At 27.1% G+C, this 22,830-nt stretch overlaps 3 protein-coding genes across 3 annotated transcripts; 2 read left to right on the plus strand and 1 right to left on the minus strand.

Moving 5' to 3' along the window:
- The first annotated feature begins 15,110 nt into the window (after window positions 1-15,110).
- On the plus strand, window positions 15,111-16,773 carry P175DRAFT_0555038 (diacylglycerol/lipid kinase family protein). Its single transcript, XM_040900604.1, has one exon. It carries the CDS (start codon window positions 15,200-15,202, stop codon window positions 16,622-16,624), a length of 1,425 nt encoding a protein of 474 aa, XP_040753755.1. The 5' UTR covers window positions 15,111-15,199; the 3' UTR covers window positions 16,625-16,773.
- Window positions 16,774-16,823: 50 nt separating this feature from the next.
- Window positions 16,824-18,556, plus strand: P175DRAFT_0498897 (porphobilinogen synthase HEM2). Its single transcript, XM_040896610.1, has 2 exons — window positions 16,824-17,422; window positions 17,514-18,556. The coding sequence occupies exons 1-2, from the start codon at window positions 17,204-17,206 to the stop codon at window positions 18,414-18,416; spliced, it is 1,122 nt and encodes a 373-aa protein (XP_040753756.1). The 5' UTR covers window positions 16,824-17,203; the 3' UTR covers window positions 18,417-18,556.
- Window positions 18,557-19,093: 537 nt separating this feature from the next.
- P175DRAFT_0507214 (uncharacterized protein) lies at window positions 19,094-21,249 on the minus strand (the record flags this gene model as incomplete). The annotated part of the gene is made up of 2 exons (XM_040898250.1): window positions 19,094-20,310; window positions 20,379-21,249. The coding sequence occupies 2 exons, from the start codon at window positions 21,247-21,249 to the stop codon at window positions 19,094-19,096; spliced, it is 2,088 nt and encodes a 695-aa protein (XP_040753757.1).
- Window positions 21,250-22,830: the final 1,581 nt, after the last annotated feature.

Below are 22,830 nucleotides of genomic sequence, written 5' to 3' on the forward strand. Positions count from 1 at the left end.
TTCTTAATAATATTATTCAAGCTTACTAGAGCCCTAGTATTATTCTAGAGATTTATTAATAAAATTTTATATAATTATCTAGATATCTTCTATATTATATATTTAAATAATATTTTAATTTATAGCTAAACTTATATTAAATATATTTATTATATTTAATAAGTATTAAAATATCTATAAATAATAAGACTTTATACTAAATTTAATAAATATAAATTCTTTATATATAAGATAAAGTTCCTAGAACTAATTATAGATAAAAATAGCTTTTAAATAAATCTTAATAAGGTAAAAATAATTACTAAATAAGAAATACTAACCTATTTAATTAATAGTTAAAGCCTTTATTAACTTTAGAAACTTTTACTACTAATTTATTTATAATTTTTTAAAAATTATTAAACTACTAATTAACCTAATTAAGAAGAATATTAATTTTAACTAGATATTTATTTATTAAAAAGTATTTAAATAATTAAAGTCTAGAATTATTATTTTTATTACTAAATTATTTTTTCTTAAGAAATAAAGTAAAAAGTATTAAAATCTTTATTAATTTTTAAATATACCTAGCAAGATATAAGTATAGACTTTATTATATACTTATTATTAAGTAATAGTTATAATACTATTCTAGTTATAGTTAATTATTTAATAAAGATAAAATACTTCCTTCTCTATACTAGAATAATTAATACTAAAAGAATAACTAATCTATATTTTAAGTATATTTAGAAACTTGATAATATCTCTAAAATAATTATATTAGATTATAAAGTCTAGTTTATTACTATTTTCTAAAAATACTTAATATCTTACTTAAAAATCTATAATCTATTATTTATTATTTATTACTCTAAAATTAATAGCTAAATTCAATATATTAATATTATTTTAGAATAATATTTATAAGTATATATATTATATTTATAAGATAATTAATTTAAATAATTATTAATAATTAAATTTATTATTAACTTTATTTACTTTAAGTTTATAGAAATATTATTATTTATAATTAATTATAGATTCTATTTAATATTAGAATTTAAACTAAGCTATCTTACTATCTATCTGACTAAAAAAAATATTAAGAAATTTATTAATACTATATATAAGATTTATAAATTTATTTATATTAAGATTCTATTTATTTAAGCTTATTATAAGATATAAACTAATTATTAAAGATAATCTATATATTACTATATTATAAAATAAGAAGTCTAGCTAGATACTTATAATATTTAAATACTTTACTTATAAAAAAAGTTAGACTAGAAAAATTTTAAATTATATTATATTAAAAAGATTATTAATCTATATATTTATAAACTTAAATTATTTAAAAGTATATAAATTTATTTTATATTTAATATATTTTTATTTTATTTTACTATTAATAATCCTTTATCTAGTTAGTACCCTAATCTATTATTACTTATTAAAATTAAAGAACTAGAAAAATAGAAAGTTAAAGAAATTCTTAATTTTTAATAAATTTACTAAGACTATAATAAATTTAAGCTATAATATATTAGTATTAAATAATTAAAAAAGAATTACTTAAATATAATAATAAAAATAATAAAATAATATAAATTTATAAATTATATAAAATTTAAAATTATTATAAATAAATAATTATTTTTTACCTTTAATATAGTACTTAATAAAGATATTAAAAATCTAAATCTTTTAATAAGCAAGCTTATTAATTATATATCTAGTTTTAGATATCTTTATATAATATTTTTTCTAGATATTTAAATTAATTCTTTAAAATTAATTTAGTACTTAAAATTACTAGTAATTTTATAATATATTTATTAATATTAATAATTTTTATTAAAGTTATATATTTCTAATTAATATTAATCTTAATATAAGCACCTTTATATTATTAATTATATATAATAATCTAATAATTTCTTCTAATTTTAATTTAAAAACTAGTTTTATTAAAATTTTATATATCTTTATTTATAATCCTATAATTTTAAATAATCTAATATAATAACTAGAGCTATACCTAAATAATAATATAATTTTTTAGTTTTTTTTTTAATTTACTTTAATAATTTATATATACTTTTAATTATAGGTAGGATTCTAATTTAGCTAGTATTTTAACTAGCCTTTACTAACTTATAGTAATTTACCTGGTAGGCTATTATAGATAGATTATAGAATAGAATTAGTATAATTTATAAATATTTTTAATCATAAGGGGACCCTTACTTTATTTAGAATATTAATATAATATTTAAAGATGAGATTCTAGGCTAGAAATAATTTTAAATTTATTTATTATTTTATAGATTAATTTACTTATTTCTTAAAATATATACTAAGATAATATCTTAGAATATCAAAACCTTATTTTATATAGTCTAGGAGATATTTAGTTTTTTTTAGTAATTTAAAATATTAATAGCCTTCTAGATTTAGTCTTTAATTTTAAAATAATTATTTACTATATTATGGTTAAATAGTAATATATTAAAGTATGGTATAGGATTATTTAAAGAAGTATGTGTTGAGCTGCTGGGATCGCGCTACGCGCGATCCCGGAGACTTAGTCAGAGGGTTCGGTTAACTAGTAGGTAAGATCTAGAAGGTAATCTAAATATTATATAGATTTTAATAATTCCTATAATTATAGTAGAAAAAACTATTTATAATACCTAAGGTTAGGTATTTAGATTAAAGCTAGTTAATAAAGATTAATAACTCTTTATTAATAATTATCTAATAATTATTTTCTATATAAATAATCTAATTATTATAAATATAAAAAATTCTAAAAAATAAGTAAAAGTAAAGTAACTTAAAAAAGCCTTAGAAAAGTAATATAAACTCTAAAATATAAAGAAAATTAACTAGTTTTTAAATATTTAAGTTCTTTAAGATTAATCTTAGTAAAAGCTTTAATTATACTAGGATTTATACAAAATATATAACTAATTATTATTACTTAAATAATATATTAAGATTACTAAAAATATTAATTAAATATATTAAATTATTTTTAGATAATACTATAGTTATTAAGGCATAAATCTATTATTACTAGTAAAAAGTTAGATTAATTCTTTATACTATAATAATCTTTTACCTATATATTACTAGAATTATAAGTAAACTAGCTAAGCTTCTTACTAATTTATTCTAAAAGTATCTAGAGACTATAGATTAGGTAATCTAATATTTTTGTATATACTAGTAATACCTTCTTTATAAATTATAAAGACTAAACAGTATAAAAGGATATCTTTACTAATTATTTAAATAATTAATTAATTAGGAAGCTAGTAAATAATTAATTAATTAGGAAGCTAGTAAATAATAAATTATAATTATTTCTACTATTAAAGTTAAATTACTAGTTATATTTAAAATAATAAAGTTAATCTTTTAATAAAAATAATTATTTAACTCTATTAATTTTAATCCTTTTCTTATAAATAGTAGCTAGTTAAATACTATATTTAATAAGTAAGAAACTAGTAAAAAATTACTAGTAAATATTATTCTATAAATCTTTATAATTAATTTCCTGAGAAAGCTATAAAAAAATTATTATATTTTATTAAGTAATTACTATAATACTTTAAGAATTTAAAAAAAATAATATTGTCACAGCGCGAAGCTGTAGTACCTATCTAGTTAGATTCTGCCTTGACTGTCCACCCTTATTCCTATATTTAAGCCATATTATTCTTAATCCTATTATAGCTTTTCAAGCTATATCCTATCTATTACCTAATACCTATTATTCTACTATTCTATCTAATTAGCTTCTAGTTAATAAATATCTAAATCTAATTCTATTCCCTAATATTATATAGCTCCTCTCTACTAGAAGTTAATTACTACTATTATACCTATCTTACTATTTATATTACTTAAAGATATAGAAACTCTCTTATATAATATCCCTAATAAATTAAAATAATATATTACTAAAATATACTAGTTCTCTACTATTATTATAAAAGAACTTTATAAATTATTTATTTTATACTTTATTATTACTAACCTTCTTAATTATATTTAATAAAAAAATAGTATAATTAAGTACTAGAAGATATAAGCTAAAAAAATTTAATAAAAATTATTTAAAATACTTACTTAAAATAATATACCTTCTTAATTATTATCTCTTTCTAAAAGAGATATTAATATTACTATCCTCCTTATTACTATTACTACTCTTATTATATTTATTCTTATTATCTAAATCTCTAAATAACTTCCTAACCCTAATAAGTTTAATAACTAATAAAATAACTTAAGATACTTTATTTTTTAAATCTACTAGAAAATAACTATAAATCTTAATTATTTTTTAATCTTAAATAATAAAATAACTTATATAATTAGTTATCTTAAAAGAATCTTATATACTTAAATCTTACTATATATTTAAGATAGAATCTATAAATTAAATAATTATATTAAAATTTTAGAAATCTTAAAGAAAACTTTTAGAAACCTAAATTTAAAAATTAATATTTATATTAACTTATTCTATCTTTAATAAATTTATTATAAATTTAATATTTTTTTTACTAAATTTTAATATCTTATATTAAAAAAAAATATAAATAAAGATATCTTATTTATAATTCTAGAATAAATTATTAGTTAAGAATTTTAAGAAATATTAATATATTTTAAGATCTTATTATAATATTATAATTTTACTAATTACCTATAAAATCTAAAAAATTATTATTATTATTATATAAGTACTATCCTACTCCTATTTATAAAGAATTTCTAGCCTTCCTAATCTATTTTAAAGCTAATTCTTACTACCTAAATTCCTATAATCCTTATTAATCCTATTATTACTATTACTCCTACTAAAGATCTAATAGACCTATCTACTATTTATTACTTTAATTATTAAACTTAATACCTATATTACTACTATAGTAGTACTAATTATCTAGTAGGTAGCTATTTATACCTTAACTAAAGACTAACTAGTTATATCTCTATATTTATTATTAAACTAGACCTATATTCCTTATTAATTAAAACCCTACTTATTAAATACCTTATATCCTCTAAATTAGAAAATAGAGTATTTCTAACTTAAATTATAATTAGAAATATTTCTAGTACTCCCTTTATCTATTAAAGACTATAATAACTAAAATAATAGTAAAGAAGAAAAGTTACTAATCTAAATTAATAATCCTATTTATTAATCTAGAAATTTCTAATAAAACTTTATTAATCTTTACTATAATTAACTCTAGAGCTAAAAATAAATATTTTATAAATTATAATTAGGTTATAAATAACTAACTAGAGATATTATTATTAAAGAATCCTATCTTATTAAAAAGATTTAATAATACTCTAGTAAAGTCTAGTTATATTATTTATTTTATTTATTTAATCTAAAAAATTTATAATTATATTAAAAAAAATACTACTTTTTTTATAATCTAATTTATATACTTTTTTATTATTCTTAACTTATCTTAATTAAAGACTTATAATTTTTAGATTAAATTTATTAATTATACTATTTTATTTAAAAGCTCTTATTATAGAAAATACTATAATATATTTTTAAAATTTATAAAAATTTTAATATTATATAATATATTATTAAAAGCTTCTTTCTAATACCTTAATTCCTATCTTAAATTTCTAAAAAATTAAAATATTATTAAAGTCTTAATTATTATCTATATTATATATACCTGCTATAGATATTAGATATTTACTACTACTATTACTAATATTAAAGCTATTTTAAACCCTATTACTATTATTAAATCTAAATTATAAGAGTAACTACTCCTTAAGTTTACTAAATTTTATAATATATTCTTACTAAAGGAGGCTAAGTACCTACTACCTTACTAATTTAATAATTATAAAATTAAATTATTACCTAAAAAAATTTTATCTTTTAAAAATCTATATAATATATCTTAAGATAAACTAAAAATTTTAAAGGAATAAATTAAAAAAAATTTAAAAAAAGATTTTATTTATCCTAATTTCTCTCTTACTATATTCTCTATTTTATTTATAAAAAAATCTAAAAGAAACTTATAATTTTATATAAATTATTAAGCTTTAAATATAATTATTATAAAAGATTATTACCTGCTATTATTAATAAAAGAGATACTAAATAATTTAAAAAGAATAAGATATTTCTTAAAAATTAATATTATTTTTACTTTTAATAATCTATAAATTAAAAAAGAACAAGAATATTTTATTATTTTTTAAATTTAATTAAATTTATTTAAATTCTTAATAATATTATTTAGATTTACTAGAGCCCTAATATTATTCTAAAGATTTATTAATAAAGTCTTATATAATTATCTAGATATTTTTTATACTATATATCTAAATAATATTCTAATTTATAGTTAAATCTATACTAAATATATTTATTATATCTAATAAATATTAGAATACTTATAAATAATAGGACTTTATACTAAATTTAGTAAATATAAATTTTTTATATATAAGATAAAATTCCTAAAATTAATTATAAGTAGAAATAACTTCTAAATAAATTTTAATAAAGTAAAAATAATTATTAAGTAAGAAATATTAACTTATTTAATTAATATTTAAATCTTTATTAACTTTAAGAACTTTTACTATTAATTTATTTATAATTTTTTAAAAATTATTAGACTATTAATTAATTTAATTAAAAAAAATATTAATTTTAACTAGATACTTACTTACTAAGAAATATTTAAATAATTAAAAGTTATTTTTATAAATATCTTAATACTAAAATCTTTTAACTAGTTAAAAAATATAATTTTAAAAATTAATATTTTTAATTATATATTTACTAAAATATTATTATAATATAATAATAAAAATATATTATACTTTATTATATTTTTCTCTAAAAAATATTCTATAATAGAATATAATTATAAAATTTATAATAAAGAATTATTAATTATTATTTATTATTTTAAAGAATAATATTCTAAATTAGAAAGAATTTTATTATCTATAAAGATTATTATAGATTACTAGAATCTAGAGTATTTTATATTAATTAAGTTATTAAATTATTAATAAGCTTACTAATTTAAATTTCTATTAAAATTTAACTTCTAAATATATTATTATCCTAGGAAGTTAAGTACTAAACCTAATATATTAATTAGGAGGTTAGAGAACCTACTTAAAAAGAAAAATAAATAATTTTTTTATTAAAGTTAGATTATTCTAAAATTTAAAAATCTACTACCTAAAACTACTATTAATCTAAGATTAAATACTAATAACTAATACTAAATATACTTTACTAAATAACTTACTACTAATAAACTAATCTCCTTATTATTAATACTATAATTATTATTTAATAGAGCTTATTTATAAGATAAAAAGCTCTAGTCTATTCTAAATATCTTAAAGAATAATTTATTAAAATACCTTAATATTATATTAACTAATTATAAATATACTAGTCTATATTTAAAATATTAAGATTAACTTTATATATCTAATTATAATAAAATAAAAATTAAAATATTAAAATTTTATTATAAAAATCTTATTATTAAATATTCTAAAAAAATTAAAATATATAAATTAATATTATATAAATACTTTTAATTTAGGATTTATAAATATATTAATTAATAAATCTAGAATTATTACTTTTACTACTAAATTACTCTTTTCTAAAAAATAAAGTAAGAAATATTAAGGCCTTTATTAATTTCTAAATATATTTAATAAAATATAAGTATAGATTTTATTATATATTTATTATTAAATAATAGTTATAATACTATTTTAGTTATAATTAATTATTTAATAAAGATAAAGTACTTCCTTCCTTATACTAGAATAATTAATATTAAAAAAATAACTAATCTATATTTTAAATATATTTAGAAATTTTATAGTATCCTTAAAATAATTATATTAAATTATAGAGTCTAATTTATTATTATTTTTTAAAAATATCTAATATCTTACTTAAAGATTTATAACCTATTATTTATTATTTATTATTCTAAAATTAATAATTAAATTAAATATATTAATATTATTTTAAAATAATATTTATAAATATATATATTATACTTATAAAATAATTAATTTAAATAATTACTAATAATTAAATTTATTACTAACTTTATCTACTCTAAATTTATAAAAGTATTATTATTTATAGCTAATTATAGATTTTACTTAATATTAAGATTTAAATTAAGCTATTTTATTATTTATTTTACTAAGAAAAATACTAAAAAATTTACTAATATTATATATAAGATTTATAAATTTATTTATATTAAGATTTTATTTACTTAAGCCTATTATAAAATATAAGCTAATTACTAAAGATAACCTATATATTATTATATTATAAAGTAAAAAATCTAGCTAGATACCTATAATATCTAAATACTCTACTTATAGAAAAAATTAAACTAGAAGAATTTTAGACTATATTATATTAAAAAAATTATTAATCTATATACTTATAAATTTAAATTATTTAAAAATATAAGAATCTATTTTATATTTAATATATTTTTACTTTATTCTATTACTAATAATTTTTTACTTAATTAATATTTTAATCTACTACTACTTATTAAAGTAAAAAAATTAAAAAAATAAGAAATTAAAAAAGTTCTTAATTCTTAATAAGTTTATTAAGATTATAATAAACTTAAGCTATAATATACTATTAAATAAATTAAATATAATAAGCTAACTAAAAAGCCTGCTAAATATTTAAAAAATACTTACTAACTAGTAAATAATTATTATTTTTATTATTTTAAGAAACCCTAGCTAATTCCTCCCTAGTTTTAATAGAGTTTAATCCTAAGGAAAGGGGTATTATTATAGTATAAAGCTATAGTACTTATCTAGTTAGATTCTACCTTAACTATCCACCCTTATTCCTATATTTAAGCCATATTATTCTTAATCCTATTATAGCTCTTCAAGCTATGTCCTATCTATTACCTGACACTTACTATTCTGCTGTTCTGTCTGGTTAGCTCCTAGTCAATGAATATCTGAATCCAACTCTGTCCCCTGACAATAGAGTTAGTAATCTTAAGGGAGTATATTAATTAAATATTAGAAAAAGAATAGATCTAGCCCTTAATAAGTATAGCAGGCGCGCTAGTACTTTTTATATAGAAGGCTGATAGGTTACTATAACTCTATATAGATTATAGGGGCTTGAATATAATTATTATTAAGAATTAATATTCTCTTCTATAAATTAATAAACTAATAGACTAACTAGTTAGAGCTAAATAATTTATTAAACTAGATTTATAAGATACTTATTACTAGATTTATATTTATTAAGATAATAAATAGAAGATAATATTTTATATAAAATATAAATATTATAAATATCTAGTTATATTTTTTAAATTATATAATATTCTAGCTACCTTTTAAGTATATATTAATAAAGTAATAAAGAGGATCCTGGATAAATTTTATATAATATATTTAGATAATATTCTAATTTATTTATAAATAAAGAAAGAATATAAATATTATATTAGTAAAGTACTATTATATTTCTAGAAATATAATCTTTATATAAAACTTTTAAAATATAGCTTTTATTAGGAGGAAGTATATTTTTTTAGCTTTATTATAGGAATTAAAGAAATCTAAATAAATCTTAAGTAGATATATATTATAGGTAACTAGCTAGAACTATACTTATTCTATAATATTTAAGTATTTCTAGAATTTATAGGATATTTTTAAAAATTTATCTACTAATATTCTAAGATTACTACCCTATAGAATAATATATTAAAGAAAATAATAAAGGAAAAAAAGAATAGCCCCTTTAAAATAATAGAGAATAATTAAAGTATTTTTAAGATACTAAAGTAGGTATTCTCTAGACCCCTAGTACTATAATATTTTAATCTAGAATAAGAGATACTCCTAGTAACTAATATATTAGGTTTTATAATTATAGGAATTTTAATATAATATAATAATATCTAATTTATAAAGATATAATATACTACTTAGTAATTTATAGCCTTCTATTTAAAAAAATTAATTAAAATAGAGAAAAGATATAAAACTTATAATTAAGAATTACTAGCTATAATAAAATATTTTAAGATATAATATTATTATTTTAAAAGTAATTTATATATAATATATATATAAATAGATTATATAAATTTAAAATATTTTTATATTATTAAGATTCTAAATTAATACTAGATTAGATAGGCTAAACTTTTAGTAATATATAATTTCTAGATTAAATATTAGCCTAGTAGCCTTAATCTAGCTAATATATTTTTAAGGTAAAAGAATTATAAACCTACCTAATAGAATATAGCTAAGGGACTCTTACTTATACTTTAGGTAAAGCTAGGAGGTTTATAGAATAATTAAGGTAGAAATAAGATAATAATTTCTTAAAAGACCCTAATTATATGATTAAAAAGTCTAGAATTTTTAATCTAAAGAATACTAGTATAAAGAGTAGCTAGTAATAAGTAAGCTTATAAAATATTATTAACTACTCTATAAGATTTATTTTAAGAGATATAATATAAGGATACCTATATAAGTTAAATTTAAAATAATACTAATAAAAAATACCTAGTATACTAGAGGTATACTTAAATAGTAGGGAAATTATCTAAATAAAAAGTAATAAAGTAACTTAAAAATAATACTAAATAAAGATAAACTTATAAGAATAAATAATATATTAATAGTAATAAGCTAGTATAATATAATAAGATTATTTATATTCTTTCTAATTAAATAATATATTAAGAATTACTAAAAATATATTATAATAACTTATATATAGGCTACTTTAATTAAAAAAAGATATTAAATCTTATTAAATAAAAATTCTACTAGAATATCCTATAATATAATATTAAGAAATATATAAAGAATTATCTAATTTATTAGAAAATAAAAATATTTAGATAATTTTTACTAGGCTAGCTTATAAAGTTCCTGGTACTAGAATATTCTTAATAAAACCTAATTCTAGACTTTATTATAGACTTACTACTATTAATATAAAAAGAATATATATATAATACTATCTTAATAATTATAGATTAATATACTAAGAAAACTAAATACTTTCTAATAATAAGAAATATTAATACTAAAAAGCTAGCTAATATATTTATAAAAAAGATTATATTTAAAATAGGAGTATTAAGAAGTCTAGTAAGTAACTATAGCTTGCTCTTTACTAATAAATATTAGATCTAGCTATATTAAGGACTTTAAGTTAAAGAATAATTAAGTACTATATTCTATCTATAGATAGATAGTTAAATAGAATATTAGAATTAGATATTAGAGACTTATTTAAGGACCTATATTAGTTATTAATAAATTAATTAGGTAGACTAGCTAGATATAGTAAAATTTATATATAATAATATAAAAAATATATTATTAGGAATATCTTCTTATAAGGTATAGTATAGCTACTAGCTAGTATTATTTAAACTTACTAATATTAGGGATTCTAGTATAATTATAGTAATAGGAGAATAATTTAACTAACTATAAGTAAAATATTATTAGCTAGAAGAGAGTCTATACTATATTATTAAATAGTAAGTAAGGAACTATAATAAGAGGTATTATCTAATTAAATACTATATAGACTAATAAATATTACTATTTATAAAGAATATCTATATATAGAGGCCTAGTAAGAAGCTAGATACTAAATATAAAGGGCTATTTAAAATAGTTAAGGTAATAAATTAATAGATATACTACCTATAATTACTTAGATTATATAAGAAAATCTACCTAATCTTTTATATATTATTCCTTAAGGAATAGAATATAAGAAATAGTAACTTACTAGTACTATTCTAGCTAGTTATTATTAATAATAAGGAAGAATAAGAGGTAGAATAAATTATTATATAATAAAAGCTATATAGTAAAGATTAATACTTAATTAAATAAAAAGGATAGCTAATATATAAAAATACTTAGTAATTAGTAAAAAACTTAAAAAATATATAAGATATTTTAAATAAGTTTTATTATATAAATAAAATATAGGTAAGATATTAGTAAAATATTATAAAATAGTAAAATATAAAAATAATAAATTAATAAGGTTAAAAAATTAAAAAAATTATAAAAATATATTAATAATACTATTCTTTCTCTTTTTCTTACTAGATTTTAAGATTTAATAAAAGTATACTATAAGTATTAAGAAATCTTAAAAAAATAATTTAATTTTATTATATAAAAATAGAAATAATAAAATACTTATATTATAATATTAGTAAATTCTTAATTATTATAATTATTCTAAATCTTCTTATTATTATTTTTTAATTTTATTATACTATCTTTAACATGCTATATATTAAGTAGGTAAAATATATTATAATTAATAAATTAAAGTAATCTCTTTATCTAGTCCTTAATTTTAAGATAATAGATAAAAATCTTAGTAGTATAAGCTTATTAGGTATAGGCTACTATACTTATTATTTTATTAAATATTATCTAAATTTCCCTAAGACTAACCTATATAGGTAGAATAATAAGAAAGTATTTTTTATATAAGTAAGTATATTAAGTATATTACTATTCTAGATTTAAGTATATATAGGAATAGGCTTCTACAAGACTATTATTTATATATTACTAAGACTTAATATATTACAGGTAATATAGTATCCATGTAATAATAGCTAGGCCAGTAAAAGTAACTAGAATAGTTAGAGTAGCTAGGGCTATAGTAATAGCAGGAATAATAAGAGTTAGTATAATAATAGGAGCTAGCATAATAATAGGAGCTAGTATAATAATAGTAGCAGGAATAGCTAGAGTTACTATAGTAGAAGAAATAGAGAGAGAGGTAGCAAGAGTTATTATAATATTAAGAATAGTTATAGAGAATAAGGAAGATATAGTCCTACTAGATAATAAAATAATAATAGCAGGAATTATAAAAAATATACTAGTAATAATAGAGATTATAGGTACTATAATTAATATAAGTATAAGGAGGTTTACTATAAGAGCCTATAAATAATTAATATAATAAACTTATATTACTAGAATAAAGGTACTTATAAAAAAAGAAGTAGTAGTAGCTAAATAAACTTTCTTCTATAGAGATATAGCTAGTATAATACTTAATAAAAGATACTTTAAGGGAGCTATAAGATCTATAATATAGTTAGCTATTATTATAATACCTAAGTAATAATAACCTATCTAGTATAATATATTAATTTATTAGGAGGGACTTTTTAAAATATAGATTAGATTAAGAGAAATATATATAAAGGAATATTTTCCTATAATATTTATATTATAATAATATCTTTATTTACTACTAGTATACTTAGTAAACTACTTACTCTTATTTATTATTTTATTTAAAATAAAATATAATATTATTTATATTTTATTTAATAAAATATAATTAATAGAAATAATATTATATATATTATTATTATTTCTAGTATTAAATAAAAAAAGTAGATTATATTATACTAACTAGAACTAGCTCTTCCTTAATAAAGTACTAAGCTAGATCAGGTATAATACATATAGTATATAGATATACTATTAAGGAAAGAGAAGGTAATTATTATAGTAATTATATAATATATAATTATATACTAAATTATATACTAAACTATATATTTAGTAATTAAAAATAATTAGAAGAATAATAATATTTAAGTTATTTATACTATACTAGTAATTTAACTAAATAATATAAATAGTAATATAATAACCCCTAAAGTACTAAGAGATAAGTACTTTATTTTATTACTTCTAATACCTTCCTACTATCCTTGTACTCTGTGTAGCTTTGCTTCCTTTACCAACACTACCCATACCCAAGCGCCTCGCCAGTGAGATGCTTACACTCTTTTAGAAAAAAATAGTAATTAAAAAGATATATTATTCTAAGTAAGTACTTTAAATAATTCTTATTAGATTTTTTTAGCTTATATTTTTTAATACTTAATTATATTATTTTTTTATTAAATATAATTAAGAAGATTAATAATAATAAAGTATAAAATAAATAATTTATAAAATTCTTTTATAGTAATAATAGAGAACTAGTATATTTTAATAATATATTATTTTAATTTATTAAGAATATTATATAGAAGGGTTTTTATATCTTTAAGTAGTATAAGTAATAAAATAGATATAATAATAATAATTAACTCCTAATAAAGGGGAGCTATATAATATTAGGGAGTAAAATTAGATTTAAATATTTATTAATTAGGAGCTAACTAGACAAAATAATAGAATAATAGATATTAAGTAATAGATAGGATATAGCTTGAAGAGCTATAATAGGATTAAGGATAATATAGCTTAAATATAGGAATAAGGGTGGACAGTCAAGGCAGAATCTAACTAGATAGGTACTACGGCTTCGCGCCGTGACACATTAATTATACCTAAGGTACTAAAGATGCCTGAGGCCTTGCTTATAATATGTGCACCAGGTATCTATATATAGGTCTAACAATAGGGCTATATCAAATAAATTTAATAAAAATATTATTATTTTATAATTAATCTATTAATAAAGAAATCTATTTAATATAAAAATCTATTTAATATAAAAATAATATGATTGTAAGTATATATAAATTTAATAGATTTACTTAATTTTATTATATTAACATTAATATTTTGCAACAGCGTGCACTAGGTGCACTGGTACCAAGACAACAGGATAGCTAGGGTATATAGGGTGGGATTCGGGCAGATCAGATCATAGTGATCTTTTGGTCCAATGGTTTAGACATTGCTTGCCCGAATCAGCATGCTTTTACATATTTCAAAAGTACTTATTTAGAATATAAATATAAATGTTATTTAATATATAAAATAGTTATGAAATACTCTCCCTAATATACTAGATATTATATTTAGACTTCCAGAAAAGAAATTCGACCCTAGAAAATCACCTATAGTGATCAGTTCAGGTTACAGGGTGGTGCTAGATTAGTTTGTTAATATGGGCCTTGGGTTGGAGGGGTTGATTACCATCATCATGCCCCCCCAGGTATACACACTCCCAAGTCTTGCGCTCATTTTACCTTTGCCTGATTACAACATTTAACCAAAGTCATCACATTCTTCTACATACTGAATAATGACTGAAAGCACAAATACCTGTACCTCTAGTTCCATATGCTTTGACGCGGTGATTGTTGAAGAACATGTGCGATGCAGTACCACTGGAAACCAAGAGTATCTAACGATACCTATTGATGACATAGTCTGTGTACTTCCTAGCGATGGCGGCAACAAGTTCAAACATACCATGCTGTTTATTCAGGGGAATGATACATCCGGGACCAAGGATCTGGGGAATTCCACAAGGCTTGAGCGTATCCATCTTAAATCGGCACCATCTTCTCTTCTTTCCAGTCATATCTATACCGAAACGGCCTCTCATCTCAGGTCTTCTACAAACGGAGGCACAAGGGTTCATGTTATTATTTCCACCGGCTCTGGAATGGGCATGGCGAAATCGATTTTCAGCCACATTCTACAACCGCTCCTCGGGTATCTTCGTGTAGCCGAGTATGAAGTACATGAAACAAAGTCAGCGTGCACCATTACCGAATTATGCCACTCGTTGTTTATTCCTCAATCCGAAGCCGGTATTTTACAAACCATTATTCTCTTATCTGGTGATGGAGGCTTGTGCGACCTTATCAACGCCTTTTATAATTACCCAATGACACTTCATGTACCACCGAACATTTCGCTCATTCCGGTTGGGACAGGAAATGCCATGGCAAGCTCTATTGGGCTTCTGGCTCAACCTAAAGCAGCGCTAATGACATTACTGCGTGGCAGCCCAGTCTCACTGCCGGTATTTGCTGCAAGCTTCTCATCTGGCGCTAGTTATGTCATTGATGGTTGCCTGGACCGGGAACCCTTGATAGGGGAATCACCGTTACTTGAACATCACTGCCCAAAAACATACGGTGGTGTTGTTGCTAGTTGGGGAATACACGCCGCACTGGTTGCTGATAGCGATACTGTTCATTATCGCAAATTCGGTGCAGATAGATTTAAGATGGCTGCAAAGGAGCTGCTTTTTCCATCGGATGGTAGCGAGACTCATAAGTACAGTGGAATAATCACCCTTATCCGAAGTTCTCACCAAGAGGGCAGGGAGTACGAGGAGATTGTGGGGTGCAGGGAACACATGTATGTGCTGGCAACCTTGGTGTCGAACCTTGAAAAAGACTTCATGATCTCTCCCCATTCCGCTCCTCTTGATGGTCGTTTGCGAATCATACACTTCCCCCCAGTATCACCAGAAAGGGCAATGCAAATTTTATCCGCTGCGTACCAAAAGGGTCAACATGTGAACGATGAAAATGTCATGTATTCTGAGATTGAAGGATTTAGGATCGACTTCCAGGAGGTTGATGGGCGATGGAGGCGCGTTTGTATTGATGGTAAGGTGGTGGTGGTTGAGGATGGAGGGTGGATGGAGGTGCGCAAAGAACGGAGACGTCTGCTTAACATCATCTCGTCGGGCCCATCCCCACGGGTATGAAGCCGAAAGTTTTCAGGGTTGTTACCTCTTCATAAATCGAAGAGATAGAGGCAAACATTAGGAGGCATCCATGGAGCAGTAGTACTCGGTATATGACCCCCGTATTTCTACTTTCCCGTCGGATCCACTTGCGTAGAATTGGAGGGCACAACAAAGTCTGGGGTAAAGATTTTGACAAGGCTCATTGAGAAGCGGCGACCAAGACAGGCTTCCTCGAATCCGCATCTGTCGGCTGGGAACCTTCTTAATCTACCGTCGCATCGGATTCATCCGTAGCACCAATGGCGCTGGAGATTATCCTCGGCTAAATTTCACCCAATTGTCGAACTTGGATTTCAATCTGCTCCATATTTTAAAGACGATCTTTGCACCTTCATCTGTGAAGAAAGGTTCAATAATCAAAACAACAGCCAACACTGTGAAGTTCGGCTCTTTATTTGATATATTTCTGTGACTGTGATCTATTGCCTCCTGTGAGGATATAATAATAATCCATCTATTGTGATTAAAGAGTACTTTTGAATCTCGCGGATTTCAGCTCACTCACTTGGCAAAGAATCCGCTGCACATCGATCAACCATGTCCTTTTCCAACCTTGTCTCCGACCTAGCCTTGAGAGACGCCCGTGAAGACCGCAGTTCCCAGATATCCAATGTCCGATCGCAGGCGACTGCTCGATCTTACACAAGTACAGCCGCCACGAGTGTCAGCATCTCGGGCGATATTTCGAGCCAACTTCATGCCGGCTACAGTCATCCCCTGAGCAGGTCATGGCAAGCTGAGAGGCAGTTAACCAAGGTCTGTATTTTCCCTAGTTCAAGCATATATCCTATGGCTTTGCGATCGCATTTCTTGCTGCAATTCCTCCAAGACCCTAACTTCTATCCAGGAAATGTTGATTTATCCTCTGTTCATTACGGATAATCCGGATGAGGAAACACCAATTCCGTCATTGCCCAATCAATACAGACGAGGGATTAATCGCTTGGTTCCGTATCTCAGACCACTAGTTAATAAGGGACTCCGCTCTGTTATTCTGTTTGGAGTGCCTTTGCATCCCTCTGCCAAAGATGCTCTCGGGACATCCGCCGATGACCCTGCCGGCCCTGTTATTCAGGCTATCCGTCTAATTCGGTCCCGGTTTCCTCAATTATATATAGTGGCAGATGTCTGTCTGTGTGAATACACCTCGCATGGACACTGTGGAATACTCCGCGAGGATGACTCCCTCGACAATGCCCAGTCTGTCGACCGGATTTCGGATGTCGCCTTAGCTTATGCCACAGCCGGCGCACACTGTGTTGCCCCCTCTGATATGAACGATGGGAGAGTTCGCGCTATAAAATTGAAGTTGATCGAGGCCGGTTTAGCTCACCGTGTCCTCTTAATGTCCTACAGTGCAAAATTTAGTGGCTGCTTGTACGGTCCTTTCCGCGATGCGGCGGGCTCCTGCCCCTCGCTTGGAGACCGCAAGTGCTATCAACTGCCTCCTGGGGCCCGTGGACTTGCCAGACGGGCTATTCAGAGGGATGTAGGTGAGGGAGCAGACATCATTATGGTCAAGCCGGCAAGCAGCTATCTAGATATAATCAGAGATGCCAAAGAGCTCGCTCCGGATATGCCAATTGCTGCCTATCAGGTAAGTGGCGAGTATGCTATGATACATGCAGGGGCTAAGGCTGGCGTTTTTGATTTGAAATCTATGGCCTTTGAAAGTACAGAGGGGATTCTAAGGGCTGGTGCCGGTATTGTAGTGAGCTACTTCGTACCAGAATTCCTCGATTGGCTCTAGGTTTTTTTTTTCTCTCGAAAATTTTCATGTTTGATATAGTCGACTTGTTTGCCAGTTCCATTCGTCTCACCGCACTCATTTTTTGGACCATTTGTAGAAATAGCCCGGCGTATTCAAAATAATATTTCGATCGTCAAATACTGTCTGACGAGCCTAAAAAGGCGTATATTCGTTTAGTCCTTTGTCTTTCCCGGGTTCTACCAATATTATTGATCGCAATTGCTATCGTCGTTCTTTGCTAGCGTATCTATATGGCCGCATAATGGGTAGGTATTGCAGGTAATAAGAATACAGGTGACCCACGTACTGGTGTTTTGTAGACTTTGTGCATGGAGTACGCACAAGAAGGAAGCGAAAAATGTCAGGTAGTATTCGGTCAAAAGAAATAGTAATATATATATTTGCATAAGAACGTTCCTGTACTCTGAGCCAGCCAGATGTATAATAGGACCAAGAGAGAAAGCGGTAAAGAAAAGAAAATGAAGATGGGAAAAGAAAAAGACAAAAGATGTCGAGAGGAAGGAAAGTGGCATAGAATTACAAGAGGACAGCAGCAGGGTTTATAAGGAAAGTCTCTGGGCTCTATGGCATAAACAGTTGAGGCCCGAAGACCGGTGCCATCCTATAAGGTGTATGCTGGTGGCTATATGTGTGATTAATATCTTAGTCCACTGACATCACATGTAGCTTGGCTTGAGACCTTGGAATCCATAAGCCACAATGTCGGACTTTACTACTTCGCCTGGTGCAACATAGGCCCCGCGTCGTAGTCGAACTCCGGGGTAAATTGTGCAACCAGCACCAACATAACAATCTTCTTCAATTGTAACAGGTCGTCCCTGGTAGCGACTTTGTGAACCTTTGCGCTCCTGCATATTTGAATGAGCCATAGAGGTTAGTATGGTTACCCTCGGGCCAATCCATGTGTGGGCTCCAATCGTAATGGAACAGTCATCGACAAAAAGACAACTTTCGGAGATCATGACATCCTCGCCTATGTGGACGTTGTACCCATAATGACATTGGAAGGGGGCCTCCACAACGGCACCCTGCCCAATGGACCCCGCAGTTCTGGGCGACGTAGCGGCTGAAGGTGAATTGACAGCCGGAGGAGGAGGAACGAGGATCTCTTTCAACAAGCGGTTCTGTTCCTTCGTACTAAGCCCAGAAACAGGATTGCAGCTGTTGTTAAACCGCCATAGAGCCGCCTTACACCGATCTCTTTCCTCCACAAGATGAATATCAAACGGCCGATAAAGATCACCACGGATCATTTTATCTTTCTCCGTCTCCTCACCGGAAACTGCACGAACAGACAACTGGTGCTCGATACTCAACGCCATTCTTGCTTGGGCTTGTGGAGTGCTGGTATCGATACTGCTCGTGTGAGCTGGTCGCTGGTCAATTCCACCTTGGAAAAGAGGCACGTTTGGTTTGGAATGGTTTCCATGTGGAAGTTCTCTAATTGGGGGAACGATCTGATACTCGGCTTTAGGATGTCCCTCGCGCGATAATTCGTGAATCGATGGAACTTCTCGATAGTCTGATTTAGCCAGGGGATCCGCAATATAACTCGCATGACTGGCACTTGGCCAGCTTCGCTTTGGCCACGATCCCCGGCTTGGACCTACTCCCGTTGGGCTCGTGTTGAACTGGGCAGCAGCGCGGGTTTCTTCCTCCACAACTATTGGTCTCATTTTCCCTGGCTCAAGCTGCTCTGCTATATTTTGCGGCCGGTCGTGCTGGTTAATATCATGAACATATTGACTACTAATATCAGGATATCCCTCCTTTGATTGCAAGGGAACTGGAGTCTTCGCATTTGAGGGCTTCTGCCATGTGCTTCGAGACGAATATCCCTCACATAGAAAGCCTCCTCTGATACAATTATTACCTACGAGAGTCAGAATATTACGGTACTAAGTAAATCGGGGGAACGAAAGATCTTTGAACAGGACTCACAAGCTGGGTGTTGTTCATCGCATTTTTTCTTCCTTCGTCGGCAAGTCATACAACCGGTTTTGGTTCTGTTGCTAAAAACGCGCTTCCTCTTAGGCGCGACCTGCGCCGTAGCTTGGGAGCGTTCCTGGGAGAACGTAGAAAGCGGTGAAGGTTGTTCACTCGCCACAGGCGCGTCAACCGGCCGGTTAATTGTACCCCAAGTCTTCTGAGTAACCTCTGGACCCTGCGCTTCGCGCTGGAGTGCTTCTGCTAATTGAGCATCAGAGGCATCGATTTGCGGAGCGCGTTGGGATTGATTGATCAGCTGCGTATCATATTCTGACCAAGAAGGATTCGCAGACGACGTTCTTGAGTCATCGGCATCGTCTGGCCGGCTGTGCGCAGATGTATTTCTAGATTCAATATCGGGTTGAGGCCCCACAATGCCATTCGAGGATGGTGGCGGTACGGAATGCTCTCCCGGTTCGGGTTCTAGATGAGACGGGCTCCTCAGGGCTCTGTAAGACGTATGGGAATTCTCTTCTTGATCGTGAGACTCTGACCTCTTCCGCTTGCTTCTGTTGGATGTCGAGGGAGGACAGAGAGAAGCAGATCGCTGGGAACTTTGATCTTCCTGGTCGTTTCCGTTCTCGCGCATCCGTTCTTCAGGTCGCGAGGATAGATCATGGCTGCCCCGTGACCAAATTTCTGTAGGTTCCCTATGGTCGCCGTTGCTCGATGTGCCACTCGGTGGTGCAATCGGAGCTGCAGCCCCAGCTATCACAGTGTCTCTGCCATTCACCGCGGTAAATCGTGACGGACTATGATCTATTTTGGACTCTTTTTCAGAGTCGTGGTCATTCATCACTGCCGCAGTGGCGATGGCCGTCATAATAGTATGTATACAAACGCGATTTTCTTTCTTTTATTGCGACTCAGCCGCGGAGGCGCCTAAGTCGTGTGTATATTGTGGAAAGAGGTACTTTGTTGGTGCTTTGGGAGACACTGGATAATCTGAAGATGGCTGGCTAGCTTGTCGATTCTTATTCACCGGTGAATCAGGTTTCAGCTCCTTGTATAATGAGTGTCCTTCATCCAAGAACCATACGAGGGTAGAGGTGAGATCCAGGCAATTCATAAAGAGCGCAGACTATGAATACTTGGAATTGGACATATAGGAGTCGTAGGTCTGGACTGCGTCGCAAACTGTGCACTTAGGCGGAAATGTTCCGAGACACTGCAAGCGCGAATAACGAATTTGTTGTTCTGCACAACTGACCGCAAGATTCTGCAGCCGGCGAGGATCAGGCGGCGATGACCGCACTATTTGCTGCGGAAAGGCGAGAGAGAGAGTTAAGGCGCAAAAGTGAGGCCCTGGATAGCGACAGGTGATGGATTGCAAGATGTTGACAAATTTATTCAGGAGTGACAAGCCGAGGGCGAAAGGGAGATGTCGAACACGAAATGGGAGATGTCGGCTGATTAAGAGAAGGAAGAATGTAGTTATATAGAATAAGTAACAAAGTCTCAGATTCGCTAGTAGAGATGGGGTGAAAAGACGCTGTTAGCAGCGGCTATAACAAACGAGGGAGAAAAAGAGTTTGGAGAGGACTTGACAGTTCAAAGTCAGAGGAGTAGATGGGGAGGGAACGGGGGTTATGGGACAGAGAGGGAGAAAGAAAGAAAGAAAGAAAGAGTAAGAGTAAGAGAGAGAGAGGAGGGGGATCGGAGTAGTTGTAGTACTACTGAGATTCAGAGTGGAGGGAAGAAGGATAAGCGATAGCAGGTGATAATTCAGCGAGTAACATCTCAGCACGGGAATGGTAATGAGACTTTTTGCCGCCTGCAGATGGCAGTCAACAAGACGAGGCTATGGGGCTAGACGCTTTGTACAAAAAAAAGTCTTATAATTAGTACAGGGCCAACCGCCCACCCTTTTTTTCTGGCGAAGAGAAGAGGAAGAAATATAAATTATATTATATATGTATTATAATAAGAATAATAAGAATAATGAGAATAATGAGAATAATGAGAATAATGAGAATAATGAGTGAGAACTCCTGATGGGTTAGGGGGGGGGGGAAGGAAAAAGGAAAAAAAAAAAAAAAAAAAAAACAAAAAACAAGAGAGGGAAAGAGAGTTTGGACCGGGGGGGGGGAAGCGAATATCCCCAACTCCGGACAGTTTACTAGGGTGTAGGTGCTTTTTACAGGAAGAGGATGCGGTTTAATGCGGCTGCCAGCTGGCTGATGAGAAGCTCACTGGACAGAGGGATGAGGTTGGCGCGCGATCGGCCCTGACCGCGCGAAGCAAATGGTTGGCTACATCATGGGAAGCGAGCGATATGGTTGGATAAGTCGAGGTGATGGCGCGCTCAGGCGACACGCCACCTTGAAAGGGAGGGTCAGACGCCTTTCTCCTATGGTGTCGTTCGCTCTATCCGCGAGGGAAGCGCGGCACAGCGGCGACGAGC

This window comes from Aspergillus ochraceoroseus (genome assembly GCF_002846915.1).
Source record: "Aspergillus ochraceoroseus IBT 24754 chromosome Unknown P175scaffold_2, whole genome shotgun sequence".
NCBI lineage: Eukaryota > Fungi > Ascomycota > Eurotiomycetes > Eurotiales > Aspergillaceae > Aspergillus > Aspergillus ochraceoroseus.

Excerpts from the sequence above, each read along its gene's own strand:
- P175DRAFT_0555038 (XM_040900604.1), top strand. The coding sequence starts at position 15,200 with ATGACTGAAAGCACAAATACCTGTACCTCTAGTTCCATATGCTTTGAC.
- P175DRAFT_0498897 (XM_040896610.1), top strand. The coding sequence starts at position 17,204 with ATGTCCTTTTCCAACCTTGTCTCCGACCTAGCCTTGAGAGACGCCCGT. Across the intron at positions 17,423-17,513 it reads CTGAGAGGCAGTTAACCAAG|GAAATGTTGATTTATCCTCT; the intron begins GTCTGTATTTTC and ends ACTTCTATCCAG.